Consider the following 23,327-nt stretch of genomic DNA (forward strand, 5'->3'; position numbering starts at 1 on the left):
TTACAGTAGCTTTCCTTCCAAACACCACTGGCGACCAAGGGTTGAGGGTTGAGAAAGAATTGCTAGTCCAGGAATGTTATTGTGAAATTGTTGTTTCACAAGAAACAAAACAAGTACAATGTCTTTTAACTTTTGATATATTTCTTTATTCTGTCTTTTTTTCTTTACATTGCTCTACATATTTTGCCCTGACACTGCTTTTTTTTTCTGTCCCCTGTTCTGCCCCTTTCTCCCCTTAGTGCATAAAAGTTTAGAGTAAGGCTGATTTCTCAATCTAGTTTCATATATAAACAGTTATCATCTCACCCTTGTGCTACTACTGTCTTATACAATTCCTTTTCCCTAACTGTATCTTCTGCTCATGGATATATTGACTAGTGTAAAAAATAACCATAAGACCCTTAGAGTAGTACTAGTTTCTTATCTAAAGTAGTCTCACTCCTTTTTTGTACATCCTTTTCCTGGCTAATGCTAACAGTACATCCAGAATGGATATTGCTCATATGCATCACATTCCTTTGATTTGTATTAAGAGAACAGATGGTTCTAGTAACTCTAATACTCTGTACACAAACCTGGAAATTTACCCACTGTCATTTTAATGAAGACCATCTGTTAAAATAAAACAGTGGAGAACAATGTGTGCACTGACATGGAACATGTCTTTGAACCTTAAATTAAAATATTGTTGCCTCACCCTCTGTTCAATTAAAACCAGTCTACCAAACATTAAAACATCAGAGTTCAACAACATGTCTTTTTTTCTCTTCTGCCTCCCCTCCTTCTTGTAATTCCTTTCTTCTTGAACTTTTATCCCCATCTCACTCAAAGCTGTAGATTCCCAAATGCTTCAGATTTAATTTTAATACAACACTTTTTTTTTACTCTCTCAGTTTCCCTTGGGATGCCTTAGACCTTTTGATCTACTCATATCAAAGTTGTAACAAACCCAAAAACCTCTTATCTGGCCCCATTAGTCAACAGTTACAGCAGGACTCTGAGTGACTAAAACAGATGACTCAATCTAAAACAGGAATGCTGGGAATGCCAAGAATGCAAAATAATTTCTCTGAAAAGGATCAGCTGTTGCACTCCTGAAAACAGGACTGTATTTGAGAGAGACTTGTACAATTTTCAACCCCCACATTTACAAAAAATATGTGTCATGGATTAGTTTAGTTTTTAAATCTCTGTTCATTAAATGCAATTTCATAACAATGACTCAGCTCAGTGACACATTCAGTGCCACGGCTGACAAGTTCAACATTCACAGAAGTTTGCCTAGGCCAAGAGTCATATCAGTGACTCTGTCCAAAACTCTAGCCTCTGCCTATGCAAAGCCTGACTGAGCTAAACCACTACCTGTTGCTGCTGCAATTGTTACAGTTAAAACAATTCAGCACTCGCTTATGACATGAAGTGGGGTCGGATTATAAAGTGCCAATTCATGTAAATAGAGGAAGACAAACCTCTACGCTGGGGTGTTCGGTACGAGACCTCTACGCTGGGGCGAATCCCCTCCGCTGGGGCGTTATGTGTATTGCCTGCGACAAAATTTCAGCTCTATTCGCTTGCCGACAGACTGACCCTAAATCTAACCAGTCGGGTTTTAATGCCTAAATCTAACCAGTCGGATTTTAATGCCTAAACCTAACCAGTCGGATTTAAACGCCTAAACCGAACCAGTCAGGGTTTAATAGCTTAGACCCGTGTGTTGCTGCTTCGCCCCAGCGTACGGGGCAATGCTAATGTGTCATAAGCACAGCGGTGTAGTCATGCTAACAACAGCTAGGTCATGCTAACAACAGCTAACATGCTGCACGCCCAAGTGTAGGCTTGGGCAATGATGTCACACCCCAGCGAAGAGGTTTCACCCTACCGTAGAGGTCTCCAGCTGAACACCCCAGCGTAGGGGTTTACTCGAGGGCTGCAGCCAGACCCTCTTGTAGAATCCTGACTTTCATCTAAGAATACTGAATTTTTTTCAGGAGTCAGAATTTCTTCAGGAGTCATTTTTTTCTTAAAATTCTGACTTTAATCTCAGAATTCTTACTTTTCTTTTATCAGAATTCAGACTTTTCTGAGAATTCTGATGTTTTTCCCACTAGTAAAAAAAAAATGTTACTCAGTTTTTTCCAGTGACCCTAGTCCTTTTCCGTACAAATTAAATCCTAACTTCTCAACATATTTCTGCGTGGCCCTACTTCTCCTCTCACCTATATTTGGTTGATTATTATTTCTCTGAAGGCAGCAGACTACGGTTTATATCAGAAGCACCTCTTCAACAACTTACTTTGCTTTTATTCTGTGTCATGCCTTCTTGGTGACACACTGTGCAGCTTGTGGTGATTTAAAATCAAGCCTTGGTTGTTTGAGGGGAATGGCTCCTTTAAAAGTAGTCTGTAAATAAATAAAGTATAAAATAAAGTAAATTTTTTGGTCTGCTGGGCAAAAGTGGGTTGTTTTTGTAGCACCGGGCTTTCTGGAAACTAGTTTAGACGTAGCATGTTGTTTGGCAGGGTGTTTCGTGGGGTAAGAATTACTGTTCTTGGTGGTGAAAAATTAGGCTTGTAATTCCAAGACAAAGAGATCATGCTCGGGTGCTCGTAGTGACCACGTGTGATATGTCAATGTGTGTCTCTTTGCAGCAAGCACATACTCTTTCTCCCTGGATGCCACTGTGCTTACGTCGGCATCACGCCAACTGCCGTACGCAATGTTTACCAACTGTAACATCAAGCTGTGGGCTGAAAAAGTAAAGAGTAACAAGTGCTTTAATTTCTCTGTAATTGTAACAACTTCAATGAATTTCAAAAGTAAAGCGCTATACTAGTAGTTACCATAAAAAGTAACAGAGTTACTAGAGTAACTACGTAATGCGTAACTCACAACACTGGTAATTTTTGGCTATATATGGGGTGACTATTGAATTGAATCAAGTCATTAAGTGTCTCTCTCTCTGTTTGTTTACACTTAGCACCTCGGATCATCACTTTATTAGAGACAGTGGATGTCCTACTCGATCACAATGCCACCTTCATCTGTGAAGTGGAGTCCCGCCCTTCTGCTGAAATTACTTGGACAAAGAATAACGACCAGATTATGTAAGTTTACACCTTAAGCATCCAGTAACTCATCTAACTCTTCATCTACTGACTCTCCTGTTATTCCGTAGACCTTTAAACGAATCTCTTTATTTTTATTGTGTTTTTGACATTTCTATCTCAATGAAGTGAGAGTTCCTGTTCATGGTGTTCTTAGTCCCGTGGCATTGATGGGGACCGCAGCTCTCTGCTGCTGCTGCTGCTGCAAAAAAAAATCAGTGTTAACTGCTGTACATATCTTTTGCAAGGATAACCTTGAAACTGGTATAAAACTGATGACCGATAGGTCATGAAGTTCTAATGAGTATAGCAAATAACGACCATCACAACCCAGTCTCACTTCATTTCGTAAAATAGTCTCGAAAAATTATCCACTGAGTCGTGCTGCTGGATATGACTTTTCTTTTGTTCGTGTTGTGCAGCATGAACTTCAAATACATTTAATTCAACTGCCAGCACTCAGCTAGATTTAAGGATGATTATACAAAAGGAGCTTGTGCCAGTTTAGCTTCTGTTGATTTACCTAAACAAAAAAAAAAAAATGGTTGTAAATATCAGTAACACTGCTGATTTTGAAGTATAATGAGTCATATTACACAAACAAAAAGGAAGGTTGTCTTCAGACATAGATGATTAGAAGGCTTTCACACTTTTTGCATACATTGCCATAGCCAAGTGAGAAGTAACTAAAAACCTTAAAAATACCATTAGTCATGTTATAACAATCTCTATGCCTCCACACAGGCAATAGCTGAATCAAAAGGTATTATTTATGGGTTGTCCAGCCGAACATCAGTCCAGGCCAATCTTGTTAATATGGTATCTCAAAAATGCTTTGGGGGGTTTTCTTCAAAATTTGAACAAATATCCACTCCGGTTCAAGGATGCATTTATATGTTTTTAAAGGTTAAAAGTCAAGGTCATCAGGTCTCATGTTCTTCCATTTCTTGTGGGCCAGAAACCACGCCAGCCCTTCTTCTGCACCAACCACTGTACTTTCACTGTCCAGCAATTGTATACCTTGTGGTTCTAGAATTCAAAAGCTGTCCGTATCTTGTATAAATAAAAATATACATAATGGAAAAAAAGACCTCTGGTTCCTAATGTCGACAACAAAACTCTTCTTCACACCCTTATGTCTCGGCAGGTACTACGACCCCCGGTACATTACCAGGGAGCAGGGACAGATGCTTATCATCCCTCGTGTAAGAGATTCAGACAATGGAGAGTACTGTTGCATTGCCAGCAACGGCATTGGAGAGCCAGCAAAGAGCTGTGGAGCACTGCAGCTAAAGATGAGTATGTCAGTCGAGGGGCTGTAGTCTGGAAAAACTTTTCATTAAAATAAACTCATCAACAGTAGCACTAAGACTATAAGACTAAACCACTGTCCATATGTGGGTTTTCTCTCCACTAGAACCACAGATTAAACGCCATCCTACCAACGTAACCCTTCTGGTAGAGTCAAAAGCAGTGTTGCCTTGTGTCACCCTTGGTAACCCTAAACCTGATGTCACCTGGCTCAAAGATGATGAGCTCATCAAGGTATGCCTTTTTTTCTCTTTAAACAACCACATCTTTCTGAACCACGTCACATCTTTTCTGGAATGGTTTTTAATGTATAATTGAAAGTAATAAACTTACAAGGTGTAAAGAGAATGGATTATTCTAACAAATGACCTCTCTCTTTTAGATCAGTGACCGTGTTACCATTCTTGACTATGGCGCACTAAAGATCCATAACATACAGAAGGAGGATGCTGGACAGTATCGCTGTGTGGCCAGGAATAGCTTTGGTTTAGCCTTTTCAAAGCCCGTAACCATAGAGGTACAGGGTATGTATGTAAATGTGGTTTCACTTTTATTTATTATGTACATATGTATTTAAACACAGTGTACTCCAAAATCCTGGAATATGGTCGTGGTTCATGTTTGGGAATAATTCTGTGTCTATATTGAGTTTCTATTTTTGTGTGTGTACTCAGCCCCAGCACGAATCCTGCGTGTTCCAAAGGAGAAGAAGGTTGCATATGGAAGCCAGATTTCCTTAGAGTGTAATGCCACAGGAAATCCAACCCCAACCATCACCTGGCTGGAAAATGGGAATATGGTGAGTCTTCAAGTTCACAGAGTGGGTTTTGAGTTTCATTCACTTTAGCAGTTCTCTGAGGCTGATGTTTTCTTTCAGATCAATTGTATAACTGTACAAATGAGATTTCTAAAAGGCAAACAAACTCTACATTAAAATTGAATTATCATTTCTAAAGTTAATGGGTGGGGCTTTATCTGTGCTTCCATTCATTAACGCCTGGTTGCCTTTTATTTAGATGCCTCTAATCCCACCAAGAATAGTCTCGTCTCGTTAACAGTGGATGAGGTTAGCTCTAACGTCACTCAGCACAGACACATCAGACACATTTTTAGCATGTTGCTGACATTTTGACACATTGTCAGCAGCAAAGCATTACATAATTGGAAAGCTGTGAAATAATAGATTAGAATGCCAGGAAAGCCATCATGCATTGCAGTCTTGTAAAGAACTTAAATTCAAGTTTTTCAGTCCCTTTTTGCTTTTGTCTGCAGAAATGTCTTGATTTTTTTCTCAAGCTAAATGTTGTATGTTGAATACTGTCATGTGAAAATGACAAGATGGAAAACCATGAGAGTAGCTATAGCTACAGATCTACATGCACCCACTCAGTTTGTGTTCAAAAGTAAAAATCCAGTCATCCCTTTGATGTATCTCTGAGTCCTTTAACTCCCTGCATGTGTGTCTCCTTAACACCCGAACACAGACACATAGACACAGATAGTTGATGTACTCTGGACACTGTCTGTGGGATCAGTGATATAAACAGCAGAGGAATTCTCATTATGATGACAGAGGATTTAAGAGATTGCCTTCCATTTAGCCAGTGATTCACAGTGTTATCAGCTTTAATTGGGAGTTAGAACAAACATTTAGACTGTGTTTTTTATTATCATAATTATTTACGTTAACTGTCAACTTGTAGCAGTAGGGTAGCTCAGTCGTGTAAGGTTTCATTGTCCCATTTATTTTTTAAACAGGGCAATTAAAGAGGAAAGGGTATCTATAAATGTTTTAAGAATGGTAGAGTTTTTTGCTCAAGCTTTGGTTTTGTCAGTGTCCCACTGCACCTCTGTGAGCTTTATTGATTCTGAACCAAAACGTGGTCAGAATCATGAAGTTATTTTCTTTTTTGTTTAAATGTCTGACCAAGAGACTACGTTTTTGACCAGCTCACAATGTTAAACATGTCTTTTTTTAACTAGGAAGCAGACAGTTTTTACACGACATGCAGCTAGACATATATCACATAATGTCTGGCAATTTAATGGTCTTGGGTGCTAGCTACAATGTGATTACAGGCCCATAATGCTTGTAAATAATGTGTGTGGTGTGTGTGTGTGATTAAAATGGCTGTGCAAGCTGCTTTTCTGGCAGCTTGTTAAGGTCATTAATTTCAGCGTGGCTGGAACAGGCTCAACCTAAAAACAGGCGCTGTCTCACCCGACTTCAAATATAGACACATTGCACTTCAGCACCCTGACTCACACACAGACTACAGACTGTCACATTAATGATTTATATATATATGTTTATGTAAGTGTGCATACAGGAACTAAAAACAACACACACATTTTATCTGGTAACATCTGCCCTGTGTGAATACCAGGAGATTTTTAAATAATTACAAGTGGTTACATTACTGCTGCTTTTAAACACTGAGTTTTATCAACTCAACACCCATGAAGCTATCACTTGATCACTGTCGAAGGACTTTACACAGTCAATCCAATTATTTTTTATTTTTATTTTTATAAAACAATGTTAATAGGACAATTATCTTCTTTTTAATTGGTGCCTCTGTACCAATGGGGTCCCCTTTATTTCTTAAACTTTCTCACATTGGGCCAAATGAATCACAGTTTTGGGGGCCTATCATGCACAATAACTTGTGAAACTTTGCACACAAATAGCTAGGAAAGAAAATGTAATGAATTAGAAAGGTAGGACATGTAAGTGAACAAGGAAATTAGCTAGGAAAAAAGAAACAAGAAAGCAAAAGTAATGAGAGACTTTGAATTCAGATAACATACAAGAAACTGGGAAGGGTAAAAGAAAGGAAATAAAAAAGAGAAAAAATAAAGGAGATAAAAAGAATGAAAGGAAACAAGCTAGGAATCATGAAAATGTTCTTTAAAGAAAACATATACAACTTTTAAACCAATGCTGGTTTAGAAAGGAAGTGGATCTCATACAGGTTACAGCATGAAATTAGTAGTCACCCTCATTAAGTCAACATGTTTTCTCTAAAATTGTTTGATGGAACAGTTCAAAGTCCTCTCCATGAGCAGTGCAACTACAACTAAATTAAACAATTATTAAAAGGCTGAAAAGAGTTATATCTGTTTCTGTCAATACCAATCAAAACCCCTTCCAGATTTATTTTGAATGGCAGAAAACCAAGACTTAAGTATAGCATATTAATGATCAGGAAAGAAAGAGGTGGGACGTTCTCCACAATCTGAGGGATTATTACTTTGCAGCTCAATTAAAAACTGTAATTTGAACCAACTGAACCCATATATCTACTTAACTGTGCATACCTGGTTTGATGTCATAAAACAATTAGACCTGTGGACTCACATGGAACAGCTGAAATGGGTGGCCTATGATACAGAATTTAAACCAAATAGTATGAATTCTGGGTTTAAATGTTGGACAAATAGACTTTACTATCTCAGGGGACGCCAGGGGTTGTTGGCGCCCCTTGGGAAAACAAATATTGAAAATTAGCCTATCAGATGAGACAATGTCATGACACTGTGTGTAATAGTTAGCTTAATGAATTTTTTAAAATTTTATTGTAGTTGTTTACATTTACAAAGAAACAGATTCAGGTAAAGATTGTTTATAGTCCCTGTATGTGTGTTTGGTTGCCTCTTGTCATTTTTAAGGTTATATTTTGCCTGGTTTTGAGGTTGTTGAGTGCTGAAACAAGGTTTGTGTTTTATTGCTCTCCTATCACCTGCTGACAAGGAGATAGAGAGACAGAGAGAGATAGCATGCTAGCTTTACAATTTTATGACGTACAACAGGACATAATAGCACATCTGGTTATGTTACATTTACCCCTAAAGTGATACATGCCCCCTGAAGACAGTATACATTCGCAGTGTTGTCTCACTTGGCTTTCCCCCAAATTTTCCCCACGCCCTGCGCCCAGATAAAATGTTTGTAAACCAAGCTTGGAACATAATCACATGCGCTTGAGGAATCAGAGAAGTGATCTAAGGGACTGCTTAATAAGAAAGGTAATGAAATGACCAGGAAACAAAAGGAAAGATTTAAGAGACAAGGACAAAATCTAGAAAACAAGGAAACATAAGTGAATAATTCACTCCTCTTACAACTGGCCACCCCAGTTTCTTTAATAGAGTGCTTGCTTTTGATATTGTATATTGGGTGATGTAGGGGTGAGTCTGTAGTTGAATTTGTTTTTGTTTTTTTTTATGTTTTTTATTATTTCTCGTAACTGATAAGGTTGTTGCTCTTTGGTTCATTAGACTAATTTGATAAATCTTAATTTTCTACTTTATTCTATTCATTTAACTAAAACCAGTTCTGCAAATAAATGATCTTTTTGTTAATAACTATGAAAACTGTTCCAAGTGGTTGCTTGGGACTTGAGGGAAATGGGCCTAGTCACCCCTAGAGGGGGCATGACACAATGAAACACGATATCTTAAAAGTAACGAGCTGTGAAGAAATACACAACCTAAGAATCTGTAGCTAGAACACAGGGAAACTGAGAAGGGAAAATTAGCACTTCACAAAGAACTGAATAAGGAGACAAGAAAACAGGGAAACTAGCTAATAAAGAAAGTAAAAAGATATTGGAGAATAAATTAGGAAACAACAAATCAGTCAGGAAACCACCTAGGAGATGAAGAAGTGAAGTAGGAATCTTGAAAACAAGATGGATAACAATGAAACAAGCATGTCACTCAGGGAACAAAAAAGTAGCAAACAGGGGAAAAGTACACAAGCAAGGAGACAAGGAAGAAGGAACTGTGCTGGGAAAAAAAACTAAACTAGGAGACATGAAAATAAGAAACTGAGTGGGCAAAGTAGAACAAAAAAGCACGCGAACATGGAAAAAAGTTAGGAAATTAGGAAACAAACTCGGAAGGTTAACCTCTCAGTCACATGGAAACATACAAGGAAACTGTCCAGGGGACAAGTAAGGAATCAAGGACAAATTTAAACCAAAAAAAAAAAGGAAATGACACTAAAACAGACTGACTTAGTCTAAAAAACACAGCCTGTCCTGTAGCAAGCAATATTTTACTGGAATTATTGGAGGCTAATTTAGGCCTGGACAGTGAGAAGGCCAGACATGCAACTCAAAGTAAATATGACATGTTCCATTGTGATTTTCAGTGTTTGTATTATAAAGGCAACCACTATGGGAAAGAGGTGAACAGTGTACATTATGTGAATATGATGATAAATTTCTGCTACCCCCCCCCCCCTCTTTTTTTTTTCTCACAGATCTCAGGGGCGTCAGTGGAAGAGACTCTGTCAGGAGAGATAATCTTGTCTGTTCTTAAAGTGACGGTGAATAAGCCAGCCCTGTATACATGTCTAGCCTCTAACAAACACAGTGCTGGAGCTAACACTGTCAAAGCAACAGCCAGGGTCACTGTGGCAGGTAAAGTGACACAGTTTCATTCCCATTTGACAACTGGCTATGCCACACTACAAAATAAACATATTAATTTGATGCTCATGCCCTGTTGCTATGCAGACTGTTACATCTGTTACATAGTTGAGTTTTGTGTGTCTTCAGCTGTTTCTTGCCCTCCCCCAATTTGGTTACTACCACAACCACACTTGCCCACGAACACATGACCAAAGTCACCTAAAACAACACATCTCCCCCTGCTCCCTGGCCACACACACACTATCCCTCCATTAGGCTGTGCACACAGTCATGAGTCAGTAAAAGAAGCATCATGGTCCATTTTCTCTTGCTGCTAAGACTAATTTTTATCCTTTTTTGTCCTCATATGTGTCTGTACACTCTTCTCTCACATTTTCTTCTGCTTGTATTTCTTCAACCAACATCTTCTGGATATTGCCACTTTCCCATAGAGTGGAGGTAAGAGAAAAACTCTTTGCCTTAATTTCAGTTTTTTTGTTTGTTTGTTTTGTTCTTTTTTTTTACCAGTTTGAAATGAAAACTGCATTTTTACATATGACTGATCATCTGTGTTTACACTGTGTTGGAAAATAGACTACTGTTGCTCCCACTGGGTTTGTTAAAGATAAGAATGTATTTCAGCTCTGTCTGTTGACTCACAATGCCAAGAAAGAACCGGTCTCTCTCTCTCAGTCACCCGTACGGTGAAAGTTGAATTTAAACTTTCTTGAACCACAAAACAAAGTTCAGCTGCCATATCTGGATAATGCAATCAAAATGAAAAACAGAGGAAAAAAAGAAAGGAGTTAAAAAACGGAAATTGGAAATGTCAGCCTTTAGATGCCCATAGAGAATCTCTGAGGTAGAAAGAGTGGATTGCAGGTCAGCACCCAACTAAAGGATCATCTTTAATGGTTAGATCTTACATGATTTGCCAAGTCATGACCACATCTGGGATGTATATTTATAGGATCTAGAAGCAGAGAGTCATGGAGAAAAGTAAAGAGAAAGCGCTCATGGTTGGAAGATGTGGTTGATAGATTTACAGGTCATCTGAAGTTTGATGGTTTGACTTGTACTCTGCTAAAGCATCAACCTTCCCATGAGGCAACATCTGGAGTTTGTAAGTACTGCTGTACATAGACAGGCAGAGAGGAAGGTGGAGGGAAAGCTGTCGAACAGACAGGCAGCAAGACGGGCTGTGGACGGAAGGCATAGAAAGAAACATGGATGATATTCAGGCTGAGAGATGAATGGGCAGAAGAGGCAGTCAGAGAGGGAGCCACCAGGGAAATCTGCGAAAGTCCAAGCGAAGTCTGATTTGTTCTAAGTAGAAGCCACAAACAAGTCAAACAGCAGGAAAGACTGAATGTACTGTAGTTTTATTTGAACCCTCAGCAGCTTATATCAGTAGTCAGGAAATGCTATCGGAAATTTAACCAGTCTGGGAATTAATTCTTTTATAATTCCTTCAACATTGTGTTCATATATATGTAAAATAACAAAAAAAAGTACAGTAAAGTCAGCCCCTGTAGGAAAATCCAAGAGCTGCTAATATTTGGGATTCTTGGAGCATTATCAATCAAAACCTGAAAATTCTTACCTTTGATTTAGGCAGCTTTTGAGTGGTCAAACAAATGTTTATACTGTTCAAGAATTCTAAAATGACTGCAGTATTTTTTACACCAAAACTACTTCTTTGTAGAATACCATGGTGACTTCTTATTGATCAGATGTTAATGGTCGTAGCTGGTTGGTATTCACAGTGAGTTTGGAATTGCAGGTGCCTGGTTTGCTCAAGCCATTATTGGTTCATAAATAGATCGAATAAAATCCATGTTTATCAAATACGAATATTAGCCAGTTAGCAAGTCACTGCAAGTGTATTTTATATTTGGACGATGTTTGCTTTGTTTATTATTTTTCTTTAAATTGTAATGTTTCATGTCATTAATTCTCTGATATTCACATATAAATGACAGTTAAAATGTCCTCAAATGATCATGCTTGGTTGCTGGCAAGTTTATAAAATCCTACCTGTGACCTAGCTAGCTACAGTATGTAGCTACATAACATTGATAGTGTGAAGCAGTCAGCTAGCACTGAAACAAGTAAAACGGTCAAGATTTCAGAATTAAGAATCCTAAAAAAAAAACGTAGTTTGATCCTTCATGCTCCACCAAAGGCCAATGTAACCATTTCTAAGTTTCAAGTTATGTGTTGTCAGGCACTACCAAAGTAATCTAAAGAAACTTTACAAAGAGGGCAGTTCTTGGTAGGATGTGGTAAGAGAGAAGAGAGATATGCAGAGACTGGGATGTGCAGAAAGTGAGAAAAACAAGCAGAACATCAACAATAAATAAGAAAGATTCAAGGCTGTAAAATCTGTGAGGCTCTAAATCCACCATAAACTTTTTTTTACATATTGCTATCATTTCAGTAATGATGGTAATGACATGTGAAGAATGAACATTAACACCCAGAGAGGAGAGGAGAATTTTTTTTAACAATGCCATTGTCAGCTAAGAGATGTAATATAGAGGGCTGATATTGGTAATTATAAGAAATAACTTGAACTGCTGTTGGAATTACTTTCATCAACAATGAAAACAAGTGTAACTCTGATATTGGTGGGGAATCAGTTGTAAACAACTGCTTAAATCTACCAATTCAACAATTATTAAACACAAACATATTTGTACATTTTATCCATAATGATTACTACAAGAAAAGTAATTGCAGCCAATCAGGGACAAACATATCCCTTAATGAGCCTATTGTATTGATCATCTCACTAGTATAACTGGCAGGATGTCTGTCTGTGTCGATTTACATGCCACTCCGTTGCTACAATTGCCCTTGATACAGCTCAGAAGACTTCTTGGGTGTACCTGTTCGAGAATTGTGCCATAACAAAATCATAAATATGCACAGACTTGCTATAGATTCCAGAATAGTTGCACCTTTTGATTTGGTTTGCCCCCCCCCCACCATAACCATCTCCTTAATGCCACTTCCCATGTACTACACATGCACTCACTTCACCACAGTACCAGAGATGAGACAGCCTTTGCTCTTAAACACACGAAAACTACAGCGAGCACATGAGTTTGGTATTTTACTTATTATTGAGAGAGAAAGTGGCACAGCTATAATAAAACTGGACTTTGTTGAAATACGCCCACATGGAAACGTATTTGGCATGCCTGGAAGTGATGATACATCTGCTCCATGATCCCTGACTGAAGTAAGCTGTCATTAAAGCATTTCTCTGACAATGACAATGATAGACACAAATGTGGCACTCACACATGCAGATAGAAGCACTCCTCCTTCCCAGAAAGGCTGTGTAAAGAGGAGAGCTAATATTGATCATATTAATGAGGGAAAATAGAGCATGTGTGTCATGTCATATCATACCATATCGTACCAAATTTGGCATATAGCACATAGTTTCCGAACACCAAAATGGTGGCTAGTGGAAGTACTGAGTGGCTAGTAAGTTCGCACTAGCCACCGTGGTTAAATAAAGTTAATAGGCATAATCACCAGCCACTTTATCAGGCACACCTATTTAATTGTTTGTTAACAAAAATAGTCAGTCAGCCAATCACATGGCAGCAACTCAGTGCATTTAGGGATGTAGATGTGATCAAGATGACTTGCTGCAGCTCAAACTGAGCATCAATAAGGAATAAATAGGATTTAAAGGACTTTTGATGTGGCAAGGTTGTTGGTTCCAGACAGACTGGTCTAATATTTCAGAAACTGCAGTTAGTGGCAGTTGTGTGCATGAAAATACTTTGTCATTGTAAACTGAAGCATCTTTGTGTTAATGGGACATTTTAAACACTAAAGCACCAAACTGATAGGTCACTCATGAAATCTTGCAGTTTTTTTGTGTCCTTGTAAATAATGTGTCTTCTTCCAACAGACTCTACAAGGGCGTTGCAGGTTACTGCAGTGCGTATCGTGGTGATGTGTGCCGAGGCATCCTGCAAGATGATTTGTTGGTGTTTCTTAACTCCTCCTTCTCGGACCCAGAGGACATGCAGGAGTACCTGGTTCAGAGTTGGTGGACAGAGCTAGAAGGACTCAGTAAGCTGTGTAGCCCTGCAGTACGTTCACTGCTGTGCCACTCCTCTTTTCCTGACTGCAACCCATCAGGGTTAGGACCAGCACCTAAGCCTGTCTGCAGGTGTGTCTTCTTGTGTATTGTTTGCTTGTGAGTTAACCATGTAAAATAGTGAAGGATTGAAATTTAAGAAGTTCTATCAACTTTTTCCCTTTGTATAACAGAGAGCACTGCCTGGCAGTCAAGGAGCTGTACTGCCACAAAGAGTTGTTCATGTTAGACAGCAGCAGCTCAGTGCAGTCTGGTCTCTTTGGCTCTGTCACTGGATCCCACACTCCTAATTCCCTGCTGCCCAACTGTCAGGCCTTACCAAGTCTTCACGCAGATCCTCATGCTTGTACACACATCCCTTTTGTAGGTAAGACAAACCTTGATGAGGCAGCTGTAGGTAGTGTATAAAGCATGGTCAATAGAACATTTTTTAGTTATTTATTCATTTTCATGTCCCAACTGTTAATATTTTCATTTCCATCAAATTTTCCCTGGCTGAACAAAGGACTTAGGTGCCAAATGGTTCATATGCACAAGTTTCTGTAAAACATGATCTTGTTCCTAACAGTTAAAATTCGCTAATTAACAATCTGAATTTAAAATGAATAACTCAGTTAAAATCTGACATTTTTAACTGAACTTCCTTACTTGAATTTGCATATTCTTACTTTTAGTAGCTCATTATTGCAGAAACAGCAGTGCAGTCTAGCAAAAGTGGAAAGGAAATGGGGCATTCGACTGGCCACACAGTCGACTGTTTTGATTTAAAAAACCTTGATTTAGGTCTTCTCCACAAAGAGACGAAAACAAAATATTTCCCTTTTGCTTTAAAAAACTTTCCATAAACACGGGTATCATTTTAGGAAATATCCACATAAGCACGTAACCACTGAAAATGACAGAAAACACTGTAGTATATATGCCCAGCCTGGTAGTGGCGCTGTAACGCTTCCACAGAAATGCACCAAAAGAGAGAAGAAGATTACGGAAAAGTGCTCCAAACTTCTGGTTGCACTTCTGGTTGTTCTCCACAGTGGATTTACAGCATACACAGTGGTGTATGCTGTTCTCTGTGGTGGTAAGGGAGCATCAGATTTTGCTGTAAAAGCCATAAAGAGCTCAGTAACTTCTGCAGCACAAACACAACCCTGTTATCTGCCATTGTTGTTTTGGCTTGACCCGTGCATGCAGCTTAAGTGGGCTGTGCTATGTATGATGTAATCATTTCAAGAAAGATGCAGCTGGCTGTCCATGAAGACGAAAGGGTCAGCGTTTACAGATTTGTTCACTCTTGGACCTGATTACAAATGTATGGCCTCCCAAAACAATGTTTCCGTGTGGATGAAATGCCGATACGACAGAAAACTTTAGCATATGCTCCTGAATTTGTCTCAGTGTGGACTAGGGTGACCAGATCCTAATTCACCAGATGTGGGACAAAATCTACGTTTGTGTGGGACAATGTAGGATACCAATGCATTGAGATAGTCTAAAATAACTTAAAAAAAAAGTCTTGCATTGTCTGTGTCATTTCACGTTGTATTCACCTCTGTGTGAAATGGAAAAATGACTCAAGCAAACTTCACACAAAATTTTACCAGACTCGCCTTGCACTAGTTTCACCCAGGAATAATTTCCCAGTCTTTGTTGTAGCTGCATTTGCTTTCCTTAGCCGTATGGGTCGTGCTTTCCTCCCTTTCCTCTATGTCTTGTGCTGCATGCCGATGCTGTTCTGACCTGATTTGCATTGTTTCCTGTTGGTTGGTGCGCCCATAACCTGCGTCCGCGTTCCAGTTTGATTGACATGATCAAACAGCCTGCATGATGACAGCCTTCACTGCTTTCTCCACATAGCCATGTGATAAATGCCATATTACCGGTATTGAACATACATTTCAAAACTGGAGTCTGACTGTCAATAACAATGCAGGACAACGTCTCATTTTGAGGGACGTGTGAAAAGTAATGGAAATATGTGACTGTCCCGCACAAAGCAGGACATCTGGTCACCCTAGTGTGTTTGGGGGCCTTAAAAACTTTGGAGACAGACAAAAGGACAGCTTAAACTGATATTTAACTTAAACTCCTCTGAATGCACACAGTAGATGCCTCCCCTGGACCATATGACCACACACCTGCTGTGTGTAGTAATAATTTCACATTGAAGATTCGCCAAACATGAGATCTCACTGAAACTTGTGTGAACAAATGTGACTTCAGAAGAAAGACAAACATGGAGGATGTCAAAATCCTCAGCTGGCTGTCCTAGTGTACTGGTACAGTTAAGCCACAAGTCAAAAAACAAGGAAATGGATGAGAAAATTACTGTCATTACTGTTTGTGAACTGTAAAAGTATGTAATCTGGTCTACTTACTCTCATTGGTTGCCTTGGGTATTCTGCTGGAGGCCGTCTGACCTTGGATTATAAAAAATCCAACATGTTCGATAATTACAATATAGGTTCTGGGATTATGTGATGTGAGAGGGAGCAGTAAAATGACCATTCATGCCACACACTTGAGGATTATTGGGACAGATGATTGCTTTTTGAGAGCTTTGAATAAGGATTTGGCCCTCCAGTTGTAAGGGGAAGGGGGTAGGAATCCTGCTTTAAGTCAGGCTTAAAAACATGTAGTGTGAGGCTAGCTTAATGTAAAAGGAAAGCAATAGTTGGGCACATTTACTTGTATACTATGGACCACACAAAGAGGCTCTAGTCACTGATCCTGATGAGGTCATTGAAAGATTTTAAAGACTCAAAATACGCACAGCTGTGTAAGTGAGTGTGTATGTGTGATTGTGTCAGTCATATTTTTCATCACAGTTAGACATAACTGTTTGTATGTTTGTGCCTGTTTTTTTCAAATATAACTGTGCTAAAGTGACCCTGAGACTTCAAGTCATTGTATATGTATCCTTTTTTGAGTCTCAATACCTTCAGCTGTGCATCCTCTTAATATTTATTTTTTTAATCTTTTCTTTTTCCAGACATAAAAAGAGATCAAATTACAAGTAAGTGTAAAAACAGTAAACTTTTTTATATCCACTCTTCAAAATGAATCTCTTCTGCACACAAAGCAGTGACTGTTTATTGTATTTAATGAAAATCATTGATCAAATATCTTTTCTGTTGTCAACAGCAACTTGTTTCACTGATAGAGGACGTTTTTACCAAGGACGCATAAATGTGACGAAGTCTGGGACACCGTGTCAATCCTGGAGCTATCAGGTAGTGTTTTGAGTGTTCTATGTTCATTATGTAGTAAACACAGAGTTCTCATATAGTTAATGTAGTCAAAGAAATACAGTCAATCATAGTTACACTAAAATAATTGCAAAAGATGTAAAAGTTTAAATGTGTTAACAGAACAGAGTTCATAATAGGATTTGATAGCAAGGCCAGCAACAAATTGATCTGTGTTATTTTGTGGGTGGATGCTCAGTTTTATATCAAACATTCCTGACCTCTACCAAAAAAAAAAACAGAAAAACATTCAAAAGTGCTTACAAGTGCAAAACAATCACACACAGACACACTCACGCCCACATGCTCCATCTGACACACACTCCCTGTGGCCCAAAAGCCTCTCAATGTTTTTATTGCTTTGCTCAGTGAGAGGGTCTGTTAGGGTGAACTGTTACTACTCTCCTGTGCTGTGTGTGAGAGTGCCAGGTCAGCATTGAGGGAGGGGCTCATCATGTCACATCCTGCCTCTGGAAGCAATTAGCTTTCACACGCATATGCTGAACAGACTCCATCACAGCCACACACACTCTCTCAAACGTTACACTCTCTCACACACGCAGACATGTACGCATGTGGCAGTAAGTCAGCACTTGCTCTGTAATGTGATTTACAAATATTTGCACATTGTCTCTCCTTTCTCTTTGTCTCTAGGCACTATGTTGGCTCACAGTTTCACTTCTCTGAGAAACTATTTTCTTCCTCACACACACCCAAACCATGTGCACTTTAGAGACCTTTAGAGAACAGCCATGGTGGCAAGTGAGATTTCTTTCAGCTGACAAAAGTGTCTAGGATGGGTAGCTTTGGTCTGAATTGTTTTGGAACCACTGGTCAAGACTAAACTCAGGATACACAGGGAATAAAACGACTGGGTTGTTAGAATGGAACATAGGCCAATTCAAGTAAAAAAGTGATAGCTAATGTGCTGACCAAACATAAATTACAAGGTGGGCTGCAAAGCAGAATCATCAAAAATAATCCCATCCTGTCTTAGTTCCTGGCCAGCATCTAAGCTTTCATTTCCTCTGGGGGAGTGTTAATAGTCCACTAGCATGATTGAGATCATATTTGATGGAGATATTCTCCCAAAGGGCAACTGGGAACCTGATTGCACCCTTTTTTCTCAGGCAAACCAAGAAGGTTAAAATAATGATAGTTTTTTTTTTTTGGAATGTGTCAAAAAGTAATTATAAAGGCTGAAAATACGCAGCACAAGGCTTCTTTGTTATTTAAGGCTTCTCTGACTCCCACATGTTGGTTTCACTTGTAACTCATCAAATGAAGGATAAATCAATATTTTTCTTCGTTAATTTCTAAATGGTATGCTTGAGTGGGTATAATGCCCACAGCTAATATTTCTAGGCATGACTCTGTGGGCAAAATGACTGCAAAAGAAGAGAAAACCGTACACGCATGTGAATGTATTGTATGTTGAAGCATCCTGCCCTGTCTGGAAGTATGCACTTAAACTGAATTAATGCTGCAGTCTTCCAATTTAACTTAGAACCTTTCTCCAAATGCCTGCTCCATGATTTCAAGTGTAATGCATATTGTGGATACTTATACACAAGTCCTGTGGGAAATGAGCAAAAAACTCCTCTGTTCCATGTCCTGTGTTATCCTCCAAAGTGAAATCACATTTATGTGCAGCACATGTTGAACACATATGTTATGTATTTTGTGCATAGTGTGAGTGGTGTCCTATTTTGTGCTGAGTCATGGAGAAACAGCGCAGCCAGTCTTTGATTCAGTCTATTGTGTGGAGAAAGCATTATAGGTACATTATAAGTGTTTAACAAGGACAAATGATAACTGCTGCATGCTCATACACAAACTGTAGATAAATCAAACGATGCTCTGCAAATGCTCTGATGAATAATAAACTAGTAAAAATTGTATTGTTTTGTCCTTCATAAGTTGGATTCCAAGATGTGCTGCCTTTTTTGAAACTTTTGAATGATTTATGAGCTTGGGCTTAGCACTCCACTGATGGTCTACATTGATGTGAAGTGCAGCTTTCCCCTTCAACTGATTATAAATGTTGAACAAGGACAAATGATAACTACTGCATGCCCAAACACAAAGACGGATAGATAAATCAAACAAATGAAGAGTCCTGTAGGTGTAACTTTATAGAAGAATTAAGCAAACACAAAGTTTGTTTTTTACTTAAGTCACCATTGGGAATATATATATATTTGTTACCAGTAATAAGCAAACCTAACTATAAACCTATATGGCATATGGGAAGCTAGTAATAACATCAGCATGCCTTTATATAGACTAAAGCTTACTGTATATATTTTTTTAGTGATGAAAAGTATTTTTCCTTTTTTCTTGGCAGTACGTGTAAAACATTTTTCTCTTGAGTGAAGTTACAATACACTGTAAAATTAGGGGTCTTTTTTGTAACTGTTCTGTAAAATTTTAGGCGCTTTTCCATCTCATCTGATCTTCTTCTTGTTTTCTTCTTTGCAATAGCAACATAGGTTCTTTGCAGATGAAGTTACAGAGCAGCTGAGAGCAACCCTTGGGGGGCAATGAATGATTTCTGCATAAAGAAACACTACCAAAAAGGCCATGTTTTGAGCTGTTATGGCAATGCCAAGTGTTCAAAGTGTCAAAATGAAAACATTCTTAATTCTTGAGCTACTTTTGTATCCTGATAGTAGTGAACTATTCAGACAATGAAATAAAAAAGTAAAAATAAACTATCTGAAAAATAAGCAGCAGGCAGGAATTAAAAAAAAAAAAAAAAAACAGCCTGGATGATCAAGTCACACAACACTCTCTTTTGGTCTCTTTTGGCCCGGTTTGGTTCAGGGCAGTTTTGCCATGGTTTAGTCCATCAAACTCTAGTCTTACCCATCTCATCAACCTCCAGCTTTTCTCATTGTGATGAGAAATCTGTCTCTTTTTAAGAGATCCAGATCATTTGGCTTAACTCAGTAGGGCTGGTTGTTTGGCTTTCAAACAGCTCTTCATTTGGTACCAGTTTGGCTTTTTTAATTTGTATAACAAAAGAACAAAGTATAGAGGAAAGAAAAAGGCACTCAAATGGGAGCTAGCTTAAATGAAAGAGCCATTTAGTAGCACAGGCTCATTCGTGGATTGCTCGTCATCACTTGGTTGCTCATTCCATGAAATGTATTTGGTTGATAGTACATCAAAGTTTCCATTAAAAACATGTTTGTAACAAAATTTGGATTTTTTTTTACATGTTACATGGGCCAAGTTAGCCTCTTAGCTGAGCACAAGAATCCTCTAGAGCAGGGGTGCCCAAATTCTTTTCAGTGAAGGGCCAAAAATGAATCGGGGTGGAGGGTCGTGGGCCAAAACTAAATATTCATGTTGCAGTGCATGAAATCAGGGCCGTTTCTGGGCATAGGCGATAAAGGCGGTTGCCTAGGGCGCCACGCTGACGGGGGCGCCGTCATGAGACCTGTACACTTTGAATAGTTCCACCATTGTAACAGATCATCATCTCCTGCACACCTGTAACCTCTGCGCCCCTCGTTTGTGAAACAGTCTAGCCTCATCTCCACCACTCTCTCTCCATGCGCGCCCCCTGCACACACACACTGGGAACCGAGCAAGATGTTTAGAGAAAATAAGTCTTCTTTTTCCTCGTTCAAACAGCACTGAACGGACGGGATGTAAAGATAGAGCCCTGCGTCGGACAGCTAACACCCTACCTGCCCATTCCCCCTGATTTCCTGACCATTAACACCTGCATGTGCAGTGTGTCATCCCACCTGCACCTGCAACATGCGCGTCCAATTCCTCCCAAAGTCTGACCATCCACGTAAAACACGGAATGACAGAAGCTGCGTTCAGTTTAAGAAATTATGATATTACGTTCACTTAAGCACTGCCCTTGACAAATAATGTTTTTTTCACTGTTCTACTCAGTTTTCTCACTGAATGGAGCATGAAAGATAACACTTACATCCTCATCAGCCTCATCAGCACCAAATTTTAAGTTCGCCTAGGGCACCAAAATGGCTAGAAACGGCCCTGCATGAAATTAAATATGCCAATAGCATAATTCTGCAAAATAAAAACTCATACAAAGTAATTTTGAAAATGAATAACACTATTCTTTATTGTGTTTCACAGCATGAAATTACTGAACATCCATATGGCACAAATACTGATTAGGCATACTGCCTTTGAAATCAATTTTATTAAAAAAGTACTCATGTTCCCAACTATTTTTAAACTTTCTCTTATCAGTGTGCCACTGCCTCACACATTCCATCTCTGCCATGACCCTAGCTTGACCCCACCATCTTCTCACTGACTCACCCTCTGGTCATGGGCTTCCAGATCCGAGCTAATGGGAGCTAAACAGCACCACCCTACCCCCAATGTAACACAATGTTAATTTGTGGTCAGGAGAGGAAGTGCAACAATAGATAAATATTGAAAGAAATATTTAGACTGCTTTCAGTGGGAAAACAATCATAATAAAATTTGAACATGGTCAGCAGGCCAAAAATAATCGCTCGTGGGCCAAAGTTGTCCCGTGGGCCCCAAATTGGACAGCCCTGCTCTAGAGTCTTGTCTTCCTTCAAGGGGTGAAGGAAAAAAATTTATTCTTTTTGGTAAAGTGTAGGGATTGTATTCATTATATGTAGAAATTATCCTATGACAATTGCAGCATAGAGAACCATCTAGAACTATTAAGTACTAACTCGTAGTCCATTCCCGTTCTCTCTTAATGACTATCCCCCACTTCCTTACCCTAAACAGACATTCAGGATCATGCGATTGCAAACAACCTATAATCAACTACCACCTAATATTAATCTGCCACAAATCCAACATAATGGTTTTGATTAAATGGATTGGTAAATGGACTCAAGCTTGTACAGTGCTTTTCTAATCATCTGACTTCTCCAAGTGCTTTCATACCACTGTTCACCATTCACACCCTTTCACTCCATTCATAACGCATTCACACACTGATTGCACAAGTTGCTATGGAGAACTGGCCATTAGTATTAGTTAATCCTATTCATATGCATCCACACCAATTTGCAAGCTACCGATGAACCAGTGGGAGCAATTGGGGTTAAGTGTCTTGCCCAAGGACTGATCAACAATGACTGAGGATTGAACCCACAACCTTGCAACAGCAGGATAACCAACTCTGCCTAGTGGGCCACAGTCAGCCCCTGGATCCTGGTTTCCTGTATTCAAAAAAGCAGGAAATGTACCAAAGGACTGAGAACTGGCATAAAACTTGCAATACCGTGTAGCACATAGGTAGGCTAATATCAGGGTAATTCATATTCAAGCTACCTTTATATATTAGTATGAATAAAACTCCTTAGCTGTAGATCATGCAAAACTTGTGTTTAAGGGAGACAGTTGGATGAAAGACTTGAGCTTTCCACTTTAAAAGAAATCTTGTATTTGCAAAATACCAGCATCCATTAATGTTTTAAAACCCACATCTATACTGCAATGTACAAAATCGGAATGACGGATAATAGAAACAGGTTATTAAGTCATAATCCCAAAATGCGTAGTTGCTTGATTTGATGTTAACAGGTATTTTTGGCCAAATACATCATGCCCTCAGCTACAGCAGCACATTTGTTTTAAACTACTTTTTTTCATAACGTCCAATCTCTAAGGACAGGTTGGACCAGTGCTCTTTTGATGACTGAAGCATATGGCAGACAAAGATACCAGATGTTCGGTGTTTGTGTTGGCACTCTAGAGTTCACAAAACACTATGAAACCCCTGGTGTTTCTCACTTGTGAGCATTTTACACCCTCTGCAGCTATTAAACTGTAACCTTACCACAGATCCTCCAGAAGGTTATGAAAGACACAGATTTTTTAAGCCTCTTAGCTTTCTCTTTTGAAAGAGACTGAAGTTTTTTTTTCTTCTGTTACCTCTTCATCTGTTCCCAATGTACAGTATAAATGGAGACACCTTTGATGCATGTTCTGGATACCAGTGATGCTAACCTTACTACTTTAAGGAGAAGAACAAAAAAGAGGATATTTCTAACTTAACACTGAGTAAATGTGTCCAGCAAAACAGTCAAACGCCCATTTTGTATGATTGGATCTAACTTTGTAAGTTTGTAATTCATGGCTA

General features: G+C 38.9%; 1 protein-coding gene across 2 annotated transcripts in view; it reads left to right on the forward strand.

Moving 5' to 3' along the window:
• The window catches only part of musk (muscle, skeletal, receptor tyrosine kinase), a 42,158-nt gene that overhangs the window by 7,043 nt on the left and 11,788 nt on the right, over positions 1–23,327 (forward strand). For both annotated transcript variants that reach the window (XM_041810245.1, XM_041810246.1), the window contains exons 2-12: positions 2,978–3,104; positions 4,252–4,403; positions 4,522–4,649; positions 4,798–4,939; positions 5,090–5,214; positions 9,685–9,844; positions 10,288–10,294; positions 13,770–14,033; positions 14,135–14,328; positions 16,951–16,974; positions 17,103–17,191. In XM_041810245.1, coding sequence (XP_041666179.1) covers positions 2,978–3,104; positions 4,252–4,403; positions 4,522–4,649; positions 4,798–4,939; positions 5,090–5,214; positions 9,685–9,844; positions 10,288–10,294; positions 13,770–14,033; positions 14,135–14,328; positions 16,951–16,974; positions 17,103–17,191 — 1,412 coding nt within the window. The remainder of the gene's footprint in view (positions 1–2,977; positions 3,105–4,251; positions 4,404–4,521; positions 4,650–4,797; positions 4,940–5,089; positions 5,215–9,684; positions 9,845–10,287; positions 10,295–13,769; positions 14,034–14,134; positions 14,329–16,950; positions 16,975–17,102; positions 17,192–23,327) is intronic.

Source organism: Cheilinus undulatus, linkage group 17 (genome assembly GCF_018320785.1).
Source record: "Cheilinus undulatus linkage group 17, ASM1832078v1, whole genome shotgun sequence".
In the NCBI taxonomy this organism is placed as follows: Eukaryota; Metazoa; Chordata; class Actinopteri; order Labriformes; family Labridae; genus Cheilinus; species Cheilinus undulatus.